We start from the raw sequence: 16227 nt of genomic DNA, 5'->3' as shown, positions 1-16227 counted from the left end.
GGATAAGGCATTCTTTGTGATATTTATTTTCCTGCTTTCTTGGGAAAAAATTATGACTGTTGTCAATAAAAATTAAAACCTCCTGATTGCCCAAAACTGGGGACATTCAAAGTAGCTGTGTGAATCTTTCTGGTGCTTTATAGCAGGCTGGTAGACAGACAGTTTAATATCATAATTAAGAGAGCAATAAGATAGTAAATCACATGTCGGTTTTAATAAACTGTGTTTGAAGACGGTTCAGTCAGAGAGATGGATAAACTGGGTAGAATAACTTGTTTACTCCAGTGTATGTTTTGGAATGACAAAGCATTAGGGTATTGAAATATTGAGGTTGAATGAAGAACTGGTCTAGGAACAACTCATGAGCAATTCAAAGGAAGATAGCTGTCAAAGGACTAGAAAAGTAAGATGAATTATGCCTACACCAAGTATCTGATAAATTCTGCAGGCAAAATGATGTGGCTGACAGAGAGAAAGCTTTTATAGACCATTGTAAACAAGAAGGTATTAGAAGTTAAAAAACATAATTAATTAAGTGTTCTGTTTTCCTTGTACTTGGTGAGTATTGGTAAGCCTTTATTATATAGAATATGTGTCAAATGTTATAACAGCAAAAATGGGATATGAAATTCTAAAAGAAAAGTAAGTGTGTGGAATAAGCAATAGTGAGGGGAGTTTTGATTTTCTGTATGAAATTTAAAAGCTGAAAGGCAAGGAACACTGTTTTTAGAAGCCACCGTCTGAAGGAGTCATTGCTCAATAAAGACTGAAAGCTTCTGAATTACCAGTGAGTTACTGCTTTTACTGCTCATCAGCTGAGCTGTGGTAAATGACTACAGTACTTTTAGCTCACCTTAATGACAATTTACAATCACTTCCTAGCAGTGGTCATTAGCTTGGGAACAGCGTTTTCCTGGAGCAGCTACATGCCTGCTGTGCCAGAAGAGCTTTGTGTACCACCACACTGGGGCGTGGTCAGAAGTGAGCACAATTTCTCTTTCCTATTCTGTAGAGAAATGGCCTTAATTTCAGGAAATAAAAAAAATATCCACCAAAAATATCAATGGCAGTTTCCAGTTATTTCAATGTTTTCTCACTCAGGCTTCCCTGTTTGAGAGGGACTATGTTTATTTACAGTTTATTCTGCACCCCTTTAAATCCAGATGTCTGCTTGTCTTCTAGTAGAATTTAAAACTAGGTTAGACCTTATTCATGGCTCCTTCACAGAGCAACTCCAAATAGTTCAGTCAAGAAATGCTACAACCTTCAGAGTTATGATAGTATGTTTTTGACCACAAACTCAAGACCAATGAATATAACAAGCAATAAGCAGGAGAGATAGTTGCCTGTACCATTTTCCCCCAGCTGTTTCTAAGAAAACTGTATTATAGCAGAAAAACCAGACCTTAGAGTAGTAAGAGGAACTTTTCTTCCCCCTGCTGAAAGTCAGGTCTTCCTACAGAAATGGAAGTCTGTAGTTTTAGAGTAATAATAAAGAACAATGATGCAATAAAGTTAAATGAACAATGCTAGTAGTCTTTTCCGACTGATACATAATTTAAAGGGGAAACTGAAGAAAGTATTTAGTTCTTGTTAAATTATATGTTTCACTTTTGCATGGTATTTTACATCGGTAGGCCTCAAGTTTTGCAATAGAAAGTATGTACGTGTTATTCTTTCTATAGGAAATATAAGTGATTTATCTAAATTAGTACTGCAGGTTAGTGGAAGAGTCAAGTGTCTCTTGACTCCCATTCAACTCCATGCCCATTAAAGTACACGCCCATTATCTGTGTGATGCAGTATGGCTCTGGGAGAGGCACAGCTTCCATGGCACCTCTGTGCAGCACATCTCCTGCAACAGGAGCCAGCTGGCTCTGAGAGCAGAGAGCATTGCCTTCCCCACTCAGGATTCTACCTCAGTCACTATGGTGTAGAAGAACAGGTCATAGAACTCAGCTGTGTTGGAAATTTGACCTGTGTTTATTATTAGGTGTGGTAGATTTTTAACTTCTCAGCATGTTATTTTTATGGTTAAATCTACTCACACTACATTTTTCTCACATAATATTTCCTAGCCAAAAACAACCATAACAGATTATTTTATATTAAATTGCATTGTCTCAGCCAGTAGACTGCTTCTACCTGTCTTAATGTAAGGTCATGCTGACTACTTTGAAGATGGATGGATATGAATAAACAAAAGTCACATGATGTAACTTCTCTACAGTCATTGCAGCCTCAGTGATAGGAAATGGGAGGTCACATACAGATTTTTACATTTGGGCAGTCTGAAAGAGCATTTCAAGATTTTTTTTTTATGCAGAGGAAATCAACCTTCTTTAGTTTTGCCCATGCAGAGCATAGATGGAGGTTCCTGTGTGCCTCTGTAGAATAGGCAGCTGCTGGTGCACACTGAGCTTTGTTGTTATGTAGGGGCTTAATGCACAACCTTCCACTGCAGTTCTCAGTGCTGGAGTATTCCATATTCCCCATAGGATGATGGAAAGTGCTTACCATGTTAATTCAGTCTTTAAGAACTAAATATGATGCGCTATTTTTAAGTCAGAGTTTTGCTAGCCTCCATGCACAGGAAGGTTTTTAACAACCCTGTTGTGGAGCAGCGAGAACCAGGTGATCCTTGGCACCAGGGAGTCAGGCAACAGGAGGACCCAGAGGATGGCCATGCCCTCCCTGTTGAGCAGCATCCCTGGAGAGCCAGGGCTGGTGACAGTGCCCATTAGCAGCCCTGACGTGGCAAGCAGCCAGATGGGGCTGGGACCTGTCACAGGCAGTTGGAGAAAGAGCTGGAAGCTGGCACTGCCATGGCATCACCTGGGACTGGGACAAGGAGTGGGTGGTGACCCCAGGAAAAGCTGAGCAGGGCTTTAAAAGCCTATTCCTTCCCTCAGGGGCCTGGCAATCTTGTGTTTTACTTTATTCCTCACTCCAGTTCTGAGGATCTCCCACTCTTCATGGCCTTTGTCAGGGTGTACTCCTCCCTGTTCCCTCTTAGACTTTTTGGTCTTCCCAGTGCATACATTTCTTTCCATTTATGCAGGGCGCTATTACCTGTCCAGTGTTCCAGTTAGCCACTGGAAAACCAGTGTTACTTGACTTTAAAGCTGGCTTATCGTGTACCTGACATTAAAATAAGTTTTTTAAAATTGTTTTACAGTAGACATTTTGTAGCCAAAAATAAAATAATTTCTCTGAAATTGAGATGCCCAGTTCAATTCAGTTTGTGTGTGACTGTGAAATACCATACAACATTTAATTGACATCTTATTTTTCCACACTAGTGCCCTTTTTTATCCCATAGTACTAGTACTAGTTTACAATGCTAGTTTAGTTCATATTCATCCCATTTCTACATTTCATCTCCTTTAACTATTACGTCAACTAGTGTCAAGATTGTAATTTGAAACATCCATTTTATTACCTTTTCCCAGCAGCTGTATAAAGCACTGAAATAGAGAAAGATCCAGCCAGAATGTGTTGCTTTCCAGCAGTCCCTGGCTGGTCTCCTGGTTCTCGTTCTGCAGAGCTGTTCTCACCAGAGAGCAGCTTTGGAGCAGTTTGCACAAGTGCTGGAGCTGCTTTCTGCTCTGGTCTGCAGTACCTTGGTGGCACTGTGGCAAGCCTGCCAGGCTGGGTGACAGTGTTGCTTTTGTTGCTAAGAAGCACCCCAGTGCTGGGTGCTTCACTACAAATGCACTGGTCGGTAGAATTTAAAAATTTGTTTTTTTCTTTAGCATTTAAGCTTGCTATGTATGAATGTTTCAACAAAATGCTATTCCTTTTATTTTGCTACTTAAAACCAGTGCTGCTTATCAGATACTTTGTAAGATGTGTCTAAGACAATCTTTCTCTCAAACTGTGTAGTTCAATAACTTTGCTGCACAGTCAGGCTCTGAAATATTTTTATTTCTTTAATGCATTTTAAGTGATTGGCTCATGATAAAATGTAAGCTTGAGTTTATAGGGATTTTGGCAGCTTTTCTTATTGTAAAATACAGCTTTGTAAAGTTGAATGACCTAGTTCTCTAACTAAGTCATCTGCAAATAAAGATATATACAGCACACATCATTTTAAGGCTTTGCCATATTCTGCAAAGTGTAAGCTTGTCTGCCTTATAAAATAATATTAACAAGCTTCTAGAAAGACTTTGTAATTAGAATTCCAGAAGTGATCAGTAAAGCACATTTTGCATGCCACAGAGTTCAAAGAGCTGTCTTTTCTTTAAAATAAGTAGATACTGGAAGTCAGTTTTGCACTTCTGTTGTTAATAAAATAAGATAACAATCTGAATGTTTATAAATCCCACTAAAGAAATATTGGTTTTATTTGAGGCTATCTTTTGTCTACACTGTCATGCATTAGTAAAGACAGTTAATAGACATTTATTTGTAAAATGACCTTTGTCTCATTTCTTCTTGCTGTTTTTCACACTACTCTATTTTATTGTATGGCAAGTACAAGTTGACTATACTAACAGGAGGTGTTAATGGAAAATTGAGTCAACTCTTACACATTACTTGGGTTCTTTTCCCTCATCTGGATGTTAAGCCATGTAATTTTAGGATTTAAATATTTAATACCTTTTAATATGACTTGCTGATAGAATTGCTTTTGCACACTTTATCCACAGTAGATGTAGTTAATGGCTGGCCAACACAAATATGTGACTAGTTTAGACTGAAAAGAAAATTAATGCAGGCATTCCTTGTATCATTCCTCATAGAGTGTTCTTACGTTCTTTTAGGAGTTTCTGTTTTCTAAATTTCTTAGTCATAGTTAATGTAACATTGGATGAGGTTTTCAAATTTTAAACTAAAATTTCCACTTCAATATAATAAAAAGCAGTTAAAACATTTATTCCACAAGGTTATTAAATATTTACTGATTTTAGCAGGTGAGCTTTGAATAAAAGACAAAAGCACACAAATAAGCCAATACAATTCCCACCTGTTTTTAATTGAAAAGCAGATTTCTGTGAATCTGTTAATTTTGCATCCTATAAGGCAATCAAAGAAGATATTTTAGAAGCTTCTACACGATCTATTCCTCCAATCATTGAACTTTTTTATGGAACACCATTTTCCTCCCAACCTTCCCTTAGAATATGTATAAAATGGAGAGCAGCATCTAGTAAAATGTCCTTAGATGTTTTATATGTTTTGGTGAAACACAAAGAGCTCTTCAGAGACTGCTTAGACTTCAGTGACATTATATGTGGAAGAAGAGTTTTGTCTCTGTTAGCACTGATCTAACTACAGACTCAGGATCTTAAACAAATATGTAGAGTTTTTCTTTTTCCTAAAGGCACATTGTATTTGTGCTGAATATAAAATACAGAAGAATATTAAATATACCAATTTATATGTAGAGTTACCCTTCTTCTTTCAATAGAATTAGTGCAAATTCCCACTGAGTTTGATAATGATGCTATTTGATAACTCTTATGTGGCATTCACGATGAACTGTGCAGGCAGAAAACTGTATTCCCAATTTAATAGTAATAGTTGTTAAAATCTAAATTTCCCTAGGGTCTTCCTAAATCTGTGGTCTACCAAGAGATTCCATCTTGGGGATTGACATTTCTTCAAGTTAGATGTTAGACATGCAGTAAGACCTACATTGATGGATTATCCAGTCTAATACTCATTTTTTCTTCATTTTTCAATAGCTGTGTGTCAACATGACCAATGAGAAGATACACCAGTACATCAATGAAGTGCTTTTTCTACAAGAGCAAGCAGAATGTGTACAAGAGGGAGTTGCCATGGAAACGATGTATTGTCCTGGTAACCATACTGCAGTCTTGGATTTTTTCTTTCAGGTAGTTTCCAGATCCATTTTACTCCACGTATATTTATACACAGTCTGTGCATGTTAGGCTAATACAAACTTGTGCTTGCATTTTCCAATTTGTGAATCTTCAGACAAGGTTATGGGTCAAAGAGGCCACAGTTCAGTGGCTCCCAGAGCTTACTAAGAGAACATGGCTGAGGAAGATGCAGCAGGATCTCCCTGCCTGGACCAATTCATGGGTTGCATCTGTGTGTCGTGGCATGGCAACTGTGCTGCCGTAGGACTGACGAGGCTCTGTCATGTCCCGACAGGTTCTTTAGTGCCTGAAGCTGTTTTCTGGACAACTTCTAGGAAGCAAGTAACACAAATCAGTTTCTAACAGATCGTCAGTTGTGACCATTTTTGGCAACTGAAGTACTGTTCCCTACATTTCTTACAGAAGGACCAACCTTGAACACTTAACAAGATATTTTAATATGTTTTATTTTTCCTGTTTTTTAAGGTGATATATGTTTCTGTTTACTAAATTACAAGCTATGTTACTCTATGCAGAATAACTGAAATTCTTGCTCTACTGTATAAAATGAGAAAAATCTGGTTTTAATTTCAGAAACCAACAGGCTTTTTGTCAATGTTGGATGAAGAAAGCCAATCTGTTTGGTCAGTGGAACAGAGTCTTTCTAAACGCATTCAGTCTTACCTGGACACATCAGATACAAATACAGTCTATTCCTCCACAAAAGATGGAAATGGTAACCTTGCCCCAAAGGATCTGGGCTCCACCTTCACTGTTATGCATTATGCTGGGAGGGTAAGTTGTTTGAATATGATTTGCATACAATTAATGAAAAAAGTTAACAAAACAAAATTTGACATGGCTTCTCCAACTCCTGGCTATAAATAGGATTTCAATGTTAAGTGATAAATTTTCGGAGGACACCTTAAAATCTCAATGTCATATCTAGTGTATGACATGCATAGTTTATATCACAGCATACAGGATATGGGCTACCTAGTTCTGGCTCCTAAATTTTGTCTTCCTTGTAAGCATTTAATGTAGAAAGGGTTGATGCAGATCCCGCAGCATAAATGTTTAATGACATTTTAGTTGGCTTCACTTTGCATACAGATGTGGTTCCAGAAGAGTACAGGTACCCTGTAGCTCCTCTGCTATATATCTAGATACCTGGGTTAGTAGTCTGAATCCGGTAAAAAAGTCAAAAACAACCCCCACACTTTTTATGTTAGTAGTCATAATATTTTCTTTTCCCTTCAAAGACCCCAGAACATGCAAAATGTCTTTCAGCATGACTTTAAAATTAGGTTATTATTTTTTTATTCCCCTGCCTGCAGTGTTCACAGGAATAGTGTAATCAGTTCTTTTACATAGGCTTCTTACCCTTTCCAATGCTTCATTTTCACATTGTCCTCACAACCATGTACAACTGAAGCAAGCAAGTTAGATATGTGTTTAAAGGGACAGTATTTTTTTTTTAAATAATCTGACAGTAATATAAGTACGGACAGAACTATTTTGTGTCTCCCCATTTGGAAATGAAGCTGATGGATGTCCTGAGTTGTGTTTTGATGCAAGGAAATTTGTTCTTGCCCATTGATAGAAATGTGGTCATTATGGAAAGGACTGTTTGAGTAGTGCTTGAATTCCTAACCCAAATACTCTGAATAGCTCCTTGTAGGTTCTTCTTTCATCACAAGGCCTTCTGCTTAGAATCAAATTGTTTGCCAAAGTTAAGTGGTTTGAATACCTCCACTATTGGGACTTTTCAGTAGGAATGTGGGCACACAGTGATTAGATAACAGTACAACCAAGATTTGGAGAAATTTACTAGGACTTCAAGTAATGGAATAAAGAACTGATCGTGAACTTCAGGTGTCTAATTTAATTTATAAACTTTTTTTATACTTGCTACATAAGTACTTTTTAATGCCGTTCTGTTTAAGACATTTATTATAAGAGCTCAAAAAGGGTCCACACCCCAAAACTTGACATGGAAGCAGCAACAAGGCATCTACATTAAAATCACAACCAGAATTATAAGCAAGTTTATTCAAAATGAATCAAAATTTTGTCTTATTGTCTGAAGAAGCATTCAGAAGATTTGTTAAGACCAGTATTTCAGGTGCCTAGTTCTGAAAGTTAAACTGTGAGTAGTAAAGAGGACACTTTTCATTAACATGTGATTTAGCCTTGCATGGTTGCTTAGATTTTTGTTTTATAACATAGACACTTGGTTTGACCTTTTCCTAATAATAGTAATGACATCTACACTAAAAGCATGAACAAATAGACAGCTCTCCAAGTAATGTAAATCTACACATTCTTTTGAAGTCAGTGGAAATCCTTTGATTTACATTGGCCGAGGAACTATTCCAGTCAGGTTCTTCTTTGCATCCTTAAAGCAATGAAATGCTGAGCCCTGCCAAAACAGAAAAGTCTTCTTGCAACTGCTTAACTCCCTTATTTTAACAGTAATTGAGATAAATCCTTACAGACACTGGCATTTTTGGTATCTTGTGGGATTGTTACCTAGCTATCAGAGATTGAAATTTCCAGTGGTTCATGATATGTATTTATATAAAACTTCAATGATAGTGTGACTGCATTAATGACACAAATTGAGTTTATTCTGAGCCTAGTATGTCTTCATATGTTGAGAACCTGAATATGAAAAACTCAGATTTTAAAACAGCTGATGCTGTTCTTTAGATTGCACTATTGCTACATTTAGTAGCTTTTTATAGAAGTAATTGGTGATATAAGATTTATGATTTTTTTTAAAGGATGAGGCTTTTAAATATATCAGGATTTATTGGCACTCAAAAATAAGAATTTCATATATAAAGTATCAATATCGTTTGGCAGGTTTTGAGACCCATTTTTATCGTCTGATATCAATTAAATGGGTCTAACATAAGTGAAGTATAAAGCAATCTTATCCTTGATTGTTGCCTTCAGAGATCTCCAAATTTAAGACAAGGGACCTTAATTTAATTTTCACCACAGTTTTCATGGATTTTTATGCCTTTAACTTGTAAAGCTTCTTGGTATTTATATGAGTATAACTGAAAGATGAATCAGACACAGAAGACAGAGAAAGAATTACCAGTAAAATGTGACAGGTAATCAAACATGAAAGCCTTCATTTGTAGTGTTAATCATTTATGTTCAGGTGATGTGTCTAGGCTGGCAGTTAAAGAGGAAGTCACACTGAGTGTATCAGGGTCTGTGCTAGAACGTGAAGGCAGACATCCTGATTTCTCTAGGTTACAGTTTTAACTGCAATTTACTTCACAGCCAGAGTTAAAGAGCTACTCTGAGTCATTAAAAAGAAAAGCTAATATTCTATGTTGGTCCTGGTATGAGCCACTTACGGCCCTTGTAATTTCGGCTTCTTTTCATTAGTAGTGTATGGATGGAGGTCAAAGTCCAAAAAAATGAATTAGGTTCATTTCTTTACCCAGACACTTGCAGTAGCTATTTTAGCAAGTCAGAAACGCAGTTGAACTGGAAAAGGCGGTTATTAAAAATACTTCCTCACTGAAAAGACCTACTTTTGTGTATTTAACTGAGATTGACAGACAAATTTTTGTGAACAAAAGTGATATATCTAGCTTTATATTCTAAGATAATTACAGCTGATGCAGATGCATCCATGCAGTGTTAAACACCTCTACGATGTTCGTATTTGGCGAGATTTTATGTCAGGATACAGGTAGAAGAATTATCTTCCACTATGAAAGTCTTTTTAATTGAATGTGTCATGAATTGGCAGGTATTGCCCATTCCCCTAAGTTTCATGCTCAGCAACTTTTCTGAAGACTAAATATGCCATATTATTGATCCAAGCATAATGAGCCTTAAACTATACCAGAAAAAGCAGTACTGGGAGAAAAAGAGAAGAGAAAATGGGTCAGAAGTAAAAGAAAGCACAATGTTGAATTGAGACGAAGAACACATGAGAGGATCAAAGTAACATGTAAGAGGGGAAAGAAACCCAAATAATTTGGAATCCATACTGAATTTTTCTGGCTGAATCAATACTTCAAGGAATTCTGCATGAATGATACTGTTCTGAGAGACCTCAGATTTGTTATATTCTTGTCTTTTTTGGAGGGAAGAAAGAGGAACAGTATGCACAAGTTAACTACTGCACATGGAAGAAACAGCACAGGGGTCAGATATCTTCGTGGAATCTGAGAATGAATATTTTTTTACACAGGAATGATCCAGTGGAAGAGAGAAAATGAATTTTGCCTCATTTCTTTTGAATTTTGCTATTATTCCTGAACAAGATTAAATCTGTCTTTTTCTGCATGGGCAATATGATATATTGCTTGTGAACACACAAGAACACATGCTTAGAAAAGGCCACTGTGAGCATCAGTGCTTTATCATATCAAGTATTTTACTTTATCTCCTAATTTTAATTTTACAGCTGAACAGAATCCTACAATGCCTTGACACATTATGTGTCTTTTCTGTGAGCTGTTTAGTGTCTTGATATCTGAGTGCTGTAAGACAAAAAGCTTATCTGTTTTGTTCAGGCAGAAGGTAGAAGAGAATGATTTACGCGTTTTATGACTGAAGAAAAAAAATAATCCTAGTGAAAGGCTTTATCTGAAGGTTGTTTAACACATTTCTCTGAATACCTGCAGTCTGATTTTTTTTCCAGAAAATTTCTGCTCATCTAGGGAATTGCTTTGTTTCTGATGCCTAATATGACTGTGGGTATCCTGAGATGCTTCTCCCAGGGACTGCCTGTGCGGGAAGAGGCACACGCTATAGCTCGGCAGCTTGCCTTGAGGTAGCAAACTGTTTCATGGGTGCATCTGACCATCAGGTGAAACTATCCTGAGAATCTGTAATACTAAATTTCTTTATTCATTTATTGATAACATTAATATTTACATCGAGGGCTCATACTTAAGGAAGGACTTCACATGAATTATATCTTTGAACTGTTGGGCATATCAATAGCCATGATTTTTGAAGAATAACATTACCATCATTGAACTTTCTCAAGGACTCAAAGTCCTATTTTTAAAAAATTTTGTGGAAGAATTAACATACCAATAAGTAAATCAGAAATATATTGTCTTAGCACAGTGCCAAGAGAAACAGTTTTACCTAATAGTGGTATTTAACATACCAGTATTTGAGATAATGAGCTATTTGCCCCATTGTTCATGTGATCTGAATAATATGTTATCATAATTTAAGATTTCTGCTGTTTAAATTAAACTTGAATTTACAAATTAGATAAGCCCCTTGTCACTGTTTGCCTTTCCACTTTTTTGACTTTTTGTACTGTAATAAACTGACTAGACCTAAAGATCAACTTCTTTGCTCTGTAAACCAGTGCACATAATGCTCCTTTAAGTGCAGATCAATGTCTTTCTCAGCTACCTGCAGATCAAAAATACTTCTCAGCTGTCAGCTCACCTTCACCAAGGCAGTCTTCTCTGAAATGCCCTGAAATCCCAGGCAGACTCTGAAACTGAACCTCTAAATCAAAAGACAAAAGGAGGTGCATTAATCAATAAGGATGCTTTCATTTCCACTATTTTTTTCCCCAGGCAGACTCCCCAGACACAACAATCAAATCAAACCTAATCTAAGCTATACCAAGGCCTATAAAGGCTACTTCAAATACATTCTGGTTTTTACACAGGCGAGACAGTCTTGCTTTTTCTCGCTTTCTCTGTTTTCCTTTCTTATAATTAGTCTTGATTTAGGATTTTCACTTACTGGAGCAAATGATGAAACACTTTCCCCCACTCATCTATTTTGTTTCTAGATGTTTCCTTCTTTCAAAATGCTATTTAATCGCAGTGTTAGAAAAAGAATTAAAATACTATAAAATTATTTAGCTCACTCATTGCTTAACGAGACTTGTTTTGGGAGGTTGATAAACCCGGTGATCCTTTAAAAATGGTATGTGCAAGCATATCACTCATATTCAAGTACTGGCAGAAAATTAACAACTACAAGTGTCTCTCTGTGCACTAAGTTGTCCTCAAACATGTTCTCAAAAATTTCTCTTTTGCTACATTAAATAATTATTTTCCTATTAACTCAAATTTGCAACACAGGCAAAACTGAGTTTCTGAGTGACATTTACTATTAAAATAGTAAAATTTTCATTTCTAGCTGGGAATGCAGTCAAATTGTTCTTAATATTCCAGGTGGCGTTTTTCTAGCTTGCTTTAGGGTTCCTGCCAAATCTAACATTGACCATGAGCTTTTCTGATCTATCACAAGATTTTAAAATTATTTATCAAAAAAAAAAAAAGTATTTTAAGGAATTGAGGAAAACTACATGTAAATGTGGTCATGTTGATAAATTATATTACAATATCAATTAAAACTGGAGAAAATAACTGAAGCAAGTCAGATCAGATGTTATGGGAGACAACACTTTCGATCAGAAGAAAATATATACAGTCTTCTGATTTTTCTGGCATGACGATAATGAAGCAAAGAGGCAAGAATATGTAAAAAGGTAAGAGGAATATGCAGTTCCCAAAGTCAGCTCTGTGCATATCTGGGGAGTCTCCTGTTTTCTGGGTGTTTTGCCTCTTACTTGTATCTGGCAGTTCTTACAGTGTTAAAACCAGCTATGCTAACTTAAACAAGCAGGTTCAAAACAAATAGAATTAGGGTGGACTTTTTGGGGTTTTTTTCCCCTCATACTTAGTAATTAGTGAAACTCCATGACACAGAGTCTTAAAAGATGCTGGAAATGTTAATGAGATCTGGAAACTGATATTTGAGTAGGAAATGTGAGTCAAGGGATACGAAACACAGAGGTGAGATACAGCCTGCAGGACAAGAGTGCCTTCATGGGCAGAGCCCTGAAGGCTGAGAAGGTGGCTGGCAGAGTGGAAATACTCCTCAATAGTTTTCTCTAACTATTCAGGACTAGGTGAATATTTGGCCATACTCATTGCAACTTATGTTAAGCTCTCTTCTTTTATGAACTTAAATTTGAAAGTAAATTATATTGGAAAAAAATCCATTTTGTTTTAATCTCTTCCAATGTAATAAAATGTAGTGTGGAATGATACACTTTTTTAATAATAAAAATAGTTCAGCTATTCAGATACTATATAAAGGTCTAGTTTCCTTTGGCTAACAGGCACATATAGGTTTGCATACTGTCTACCCCAAACAGTCATCATATAAAGCAAGATAAAGCAAACCATGATAAATAGAAGTTACAGTAAGGAGTATATTTTATAATACTGGACCCATTACCTAAGTGAGTGCACATTTCCTGTCTAAAGCATACAATATTTGCTTAGTTTTTTGTCTCCCCAGAATAACTATCCACTGTGCTTGAGTGCCAGCCAGCACAGAGTTTGAGCCAAGTTTATTTTACAAACACAGTGGAAGAAAACTGAGGGGGCTTTAGGGGACACGTAGTTTGCCATCTCTGATGAGGGCAAGATTAAATAAACAGAATTGGCAGCTGGAAGAGAACTTATTTCTTTTTCTATTTTGTGGGGCTGGAAATGAATAGGGAACCCTAGAGTATCATTTAATTAAGTCAGTTTCCATGTCTTTAGGCAGTGAATTAATTTACCAAGTCTGTGGGAAAATTGTATAGAGCGTTAGCAATTTCTTCATAGAAGGGAATCCTCCTAACTTTTATCTATTTTAAGTGATATGAAATATGTCTTACGAATATAATTCTAGAAGTCTGTGATGTATTACACCAGCGTCAACACTGAATTGTCTCCCTGTTTCAACATGGGCAGTTAATCATAATATAGTAACTCCCACTGCTATACTTACCTACTCTTCCCACCAGTACTAATTCTCGTCTTCTAATTTAGTCAAAGCCCAAGACACTCAATTAGGAACTGGCATTATGGATTTGTCATATAAGTTCTGTTAATTACCTTTTATGGACCAATATGGCACAACATTTATGTTGAGTACACTAAAAGCATTTAATAGTATGCTTAAAGTATTCTAATAGTTTGCTAACTGTGTTGTATGTTCTTAGGAAATGCAATTAGAAAATACATAACATTGCATCTGTCACAGAAAAGAACCATAATTCTCTTGTTGTACCTTGTTCATGTCAGACACCATAGTAATTACATCATTTGACAATTACTCACTCTAACAGATTATACACTTCTAAGTCACAGAATTTCTTTCGTGAGCAAGATAGCATTGCATAATTGTCAAATGACCCAATGGAAAATTAATGCACTGATTAGTGTTACTAATCTTAATTATATATTTATGGCTTTATTAAATGTGCAAGGATAAATTTTCCCCAAACCCCTAAGGGGTTTAGGATTTAGATCCAATACAAAAAATTAAAGAAGGTTTTAGATAGAAACATGGTCCCCAGGTAAATAAAACCAAACCCATTAATATCTGCCTAATCATGCAAGTACTGAAATCTATAATTTTCTTTCTTTTTAACTTAAAATTTCCCTTTAGGTTCTACCACTGTGCAAGCCAAAGCTTCTAATATCTAAAGTCTGTAAATTAACTAGCTGTTTTTCTTCCACCCCTACACAAAGTCTAAAAAAAACAAAAAAACCCTGCTTTCTTATCTTAGTGGTCCTTTTCCCATACAGTGTCTTCAGGGATGGGCTCAGTATTAAAAGGGACGTTTGGCTGTATTTCTTCATTTTGGATGTACCCTCAGCACCTCTGGCTAGAACTTGGATTTTGCTCAATTTTTAGAGTGGCTAAAGACCACATGTGTTAGAATTTATCTGCTGTCAGATGACAGATGCAGGGACAATCCAGCTGTCTATTGCTGAAATCACGACATCAGGCAACTGAGGTGACACTAAATCCTTATGGGCGTAGATATTAGAAACATAAATGGGATTTGTTTATAACCTATTGACTGAACTTACCTTCAAATGATATATCAATAGTTGGAACTTTGTCCTGAGTGTGAGTTTGTACTCAGATTGCTTTGTTATGGTTAGTGGGGACAGTTTTCCCATTGACAAGGTGATCTGTGACCTGGGAGTGACTTGTTTATCCTACAGAGAAAGTGTTGTTAAGGTCACTGTCTCCTGCTTTACAGTACATATTTAATTCAAAGTCCTGCATTGTGGAAATTATTTATAATCAGTCCAATGAAATTTCTGTATGGTTGCAGAGGCACATGATGTTCAACGAACAGTTCTTGTGGTCAGTATTGTAGGCACTTAGAAAATGCCAAAAGGTACTACCTGGTGCCAGCCTTTAACTGTTGAGTGGAAAAAAACATAGCTTCTTTTCTGCTGCTGTAAGAGTTTTAAAAGATGCATTGGTCATTACTAATGATGTCACAATATTTTATTATAGGTTACATATGAAATTGCTGGTGCGATAGAAAAAAATAAAGATTCCCTTTCACAAAATCTCATATTTGTAATGAAAAGTAAGTAAATGCTTTTGTGATTACTGTTGTTAGAAATCCAGATATTATGACTTGATCTTAATTTTCATTTTAGTTTTAAAAGACATTTATATATATTTCCAGTAAAAAAAAGGTTACCCTCATTTTTATCAAGTATTTACGTATAGCATTGTTTGGAATTTTCTCCAATTTAAAAGCTTTTAGATTAATGAACATAAAGCATGTTTATCATGTGATGTGATGTAAAGAACCAGAAGGTGTAATATGATTGGTGAGAATGACTTACAGAAGACAATGAGTATATACTAAAGCCAGAATAAAACTCAGGAAATTAGACTCCTAAAATCCTAGAGGCTGCAGTGGGACGTGCTCCACAGCTTCAGTACCCTTCTAAAAGCAGTAACCTGTGGGCGTTCTTATGTTTTTCAGTGAACAGATATAAATGTCCATTGAAATGCAAAATTTAATGCCTGTGTGCATATTGTACAATTATGCCTAATAATAATAATAATAATGATGATGAAAACAATTAATTAATCATAATTAATGGATCATGATTGGATTAATGGAAACCTTTATCGTGTCCCCTTTCTGGAGAGGAAAAACAAAACATTTTCCTCAGAGAAATGCCAGTGCTCTCTTAGGTGTCATTTGTCTTTTCTCCAGCCACTAGTGTTTTTCACTTAATATATTATATACTTGCATTTCTTTCCTTAGAAATAGAAGTCTGCTATTAAAATGTATTGCATTTTAGCCTTTTTTCTGTAAAATTAGCCAAGCTCCCTAGTAAAATAATTGATGCATTTTAGACACAAGTGTACATTCTGAATGAAGAAAGGAATTAAAGAAATTATCATGAATATAAAACCATTGATTGTAGTTTTTGAGATACTTGGAATATACATGATAATCTGCCAAAGAGAAGTGGCAACTTCCAGTATGTTCAGTGAAAGAGAATTCTTCCATTCTCTCACATAGTCCTTTTTTGCACTTTCATTGCTATTTTGT

General features: G+C 36.0%; 1 protein-coding gene across 1 annotated transcript in view; it reads left to right on the top strand.

Moving 5' to 3' along the window:
* Positions 1 to 16227, top strand: part of MYO16 (myosin XVI) — a 258913-nt gene that overhangs the window by 160913 nt on the left and 81773 nt on the right. The window contains exons 21-23 of the mRNA XM_062515094.1: positions 5691 to 5843; positions 6426 to 6626; positions 15165 to 15240. Of these exons, the coding sequence (XP_062371078.1) occupies positions 5691 to 5843; positions 6426 to 6626; positions 15165 to 15240 (430 nt within the window). The remainder of the gene's footprint in view (positions 1 to 5690; positions 5844 to 6425; positions 6627 to 15164; positions 15241 to 16227) is intronic.

This window comes from Cinclus cinclus, chromosome 2 (genome assembly GCF_963662255.1).
Source record: "Cinclus cinclus chromosome 2, bCinCin1.1, whole genome shotgun sequence".
Classification (NCBI taxonomy): Eukaryota; Metazoa; Chordata; class Aves; order Passeriformes; family Cinclidae; genus Cinclus; species Cinclus cinclus.
Note: the sequence above shows the minus strand (reverse complement) of the source record. Positions and strands in the feature narration are given on the sequence as shown.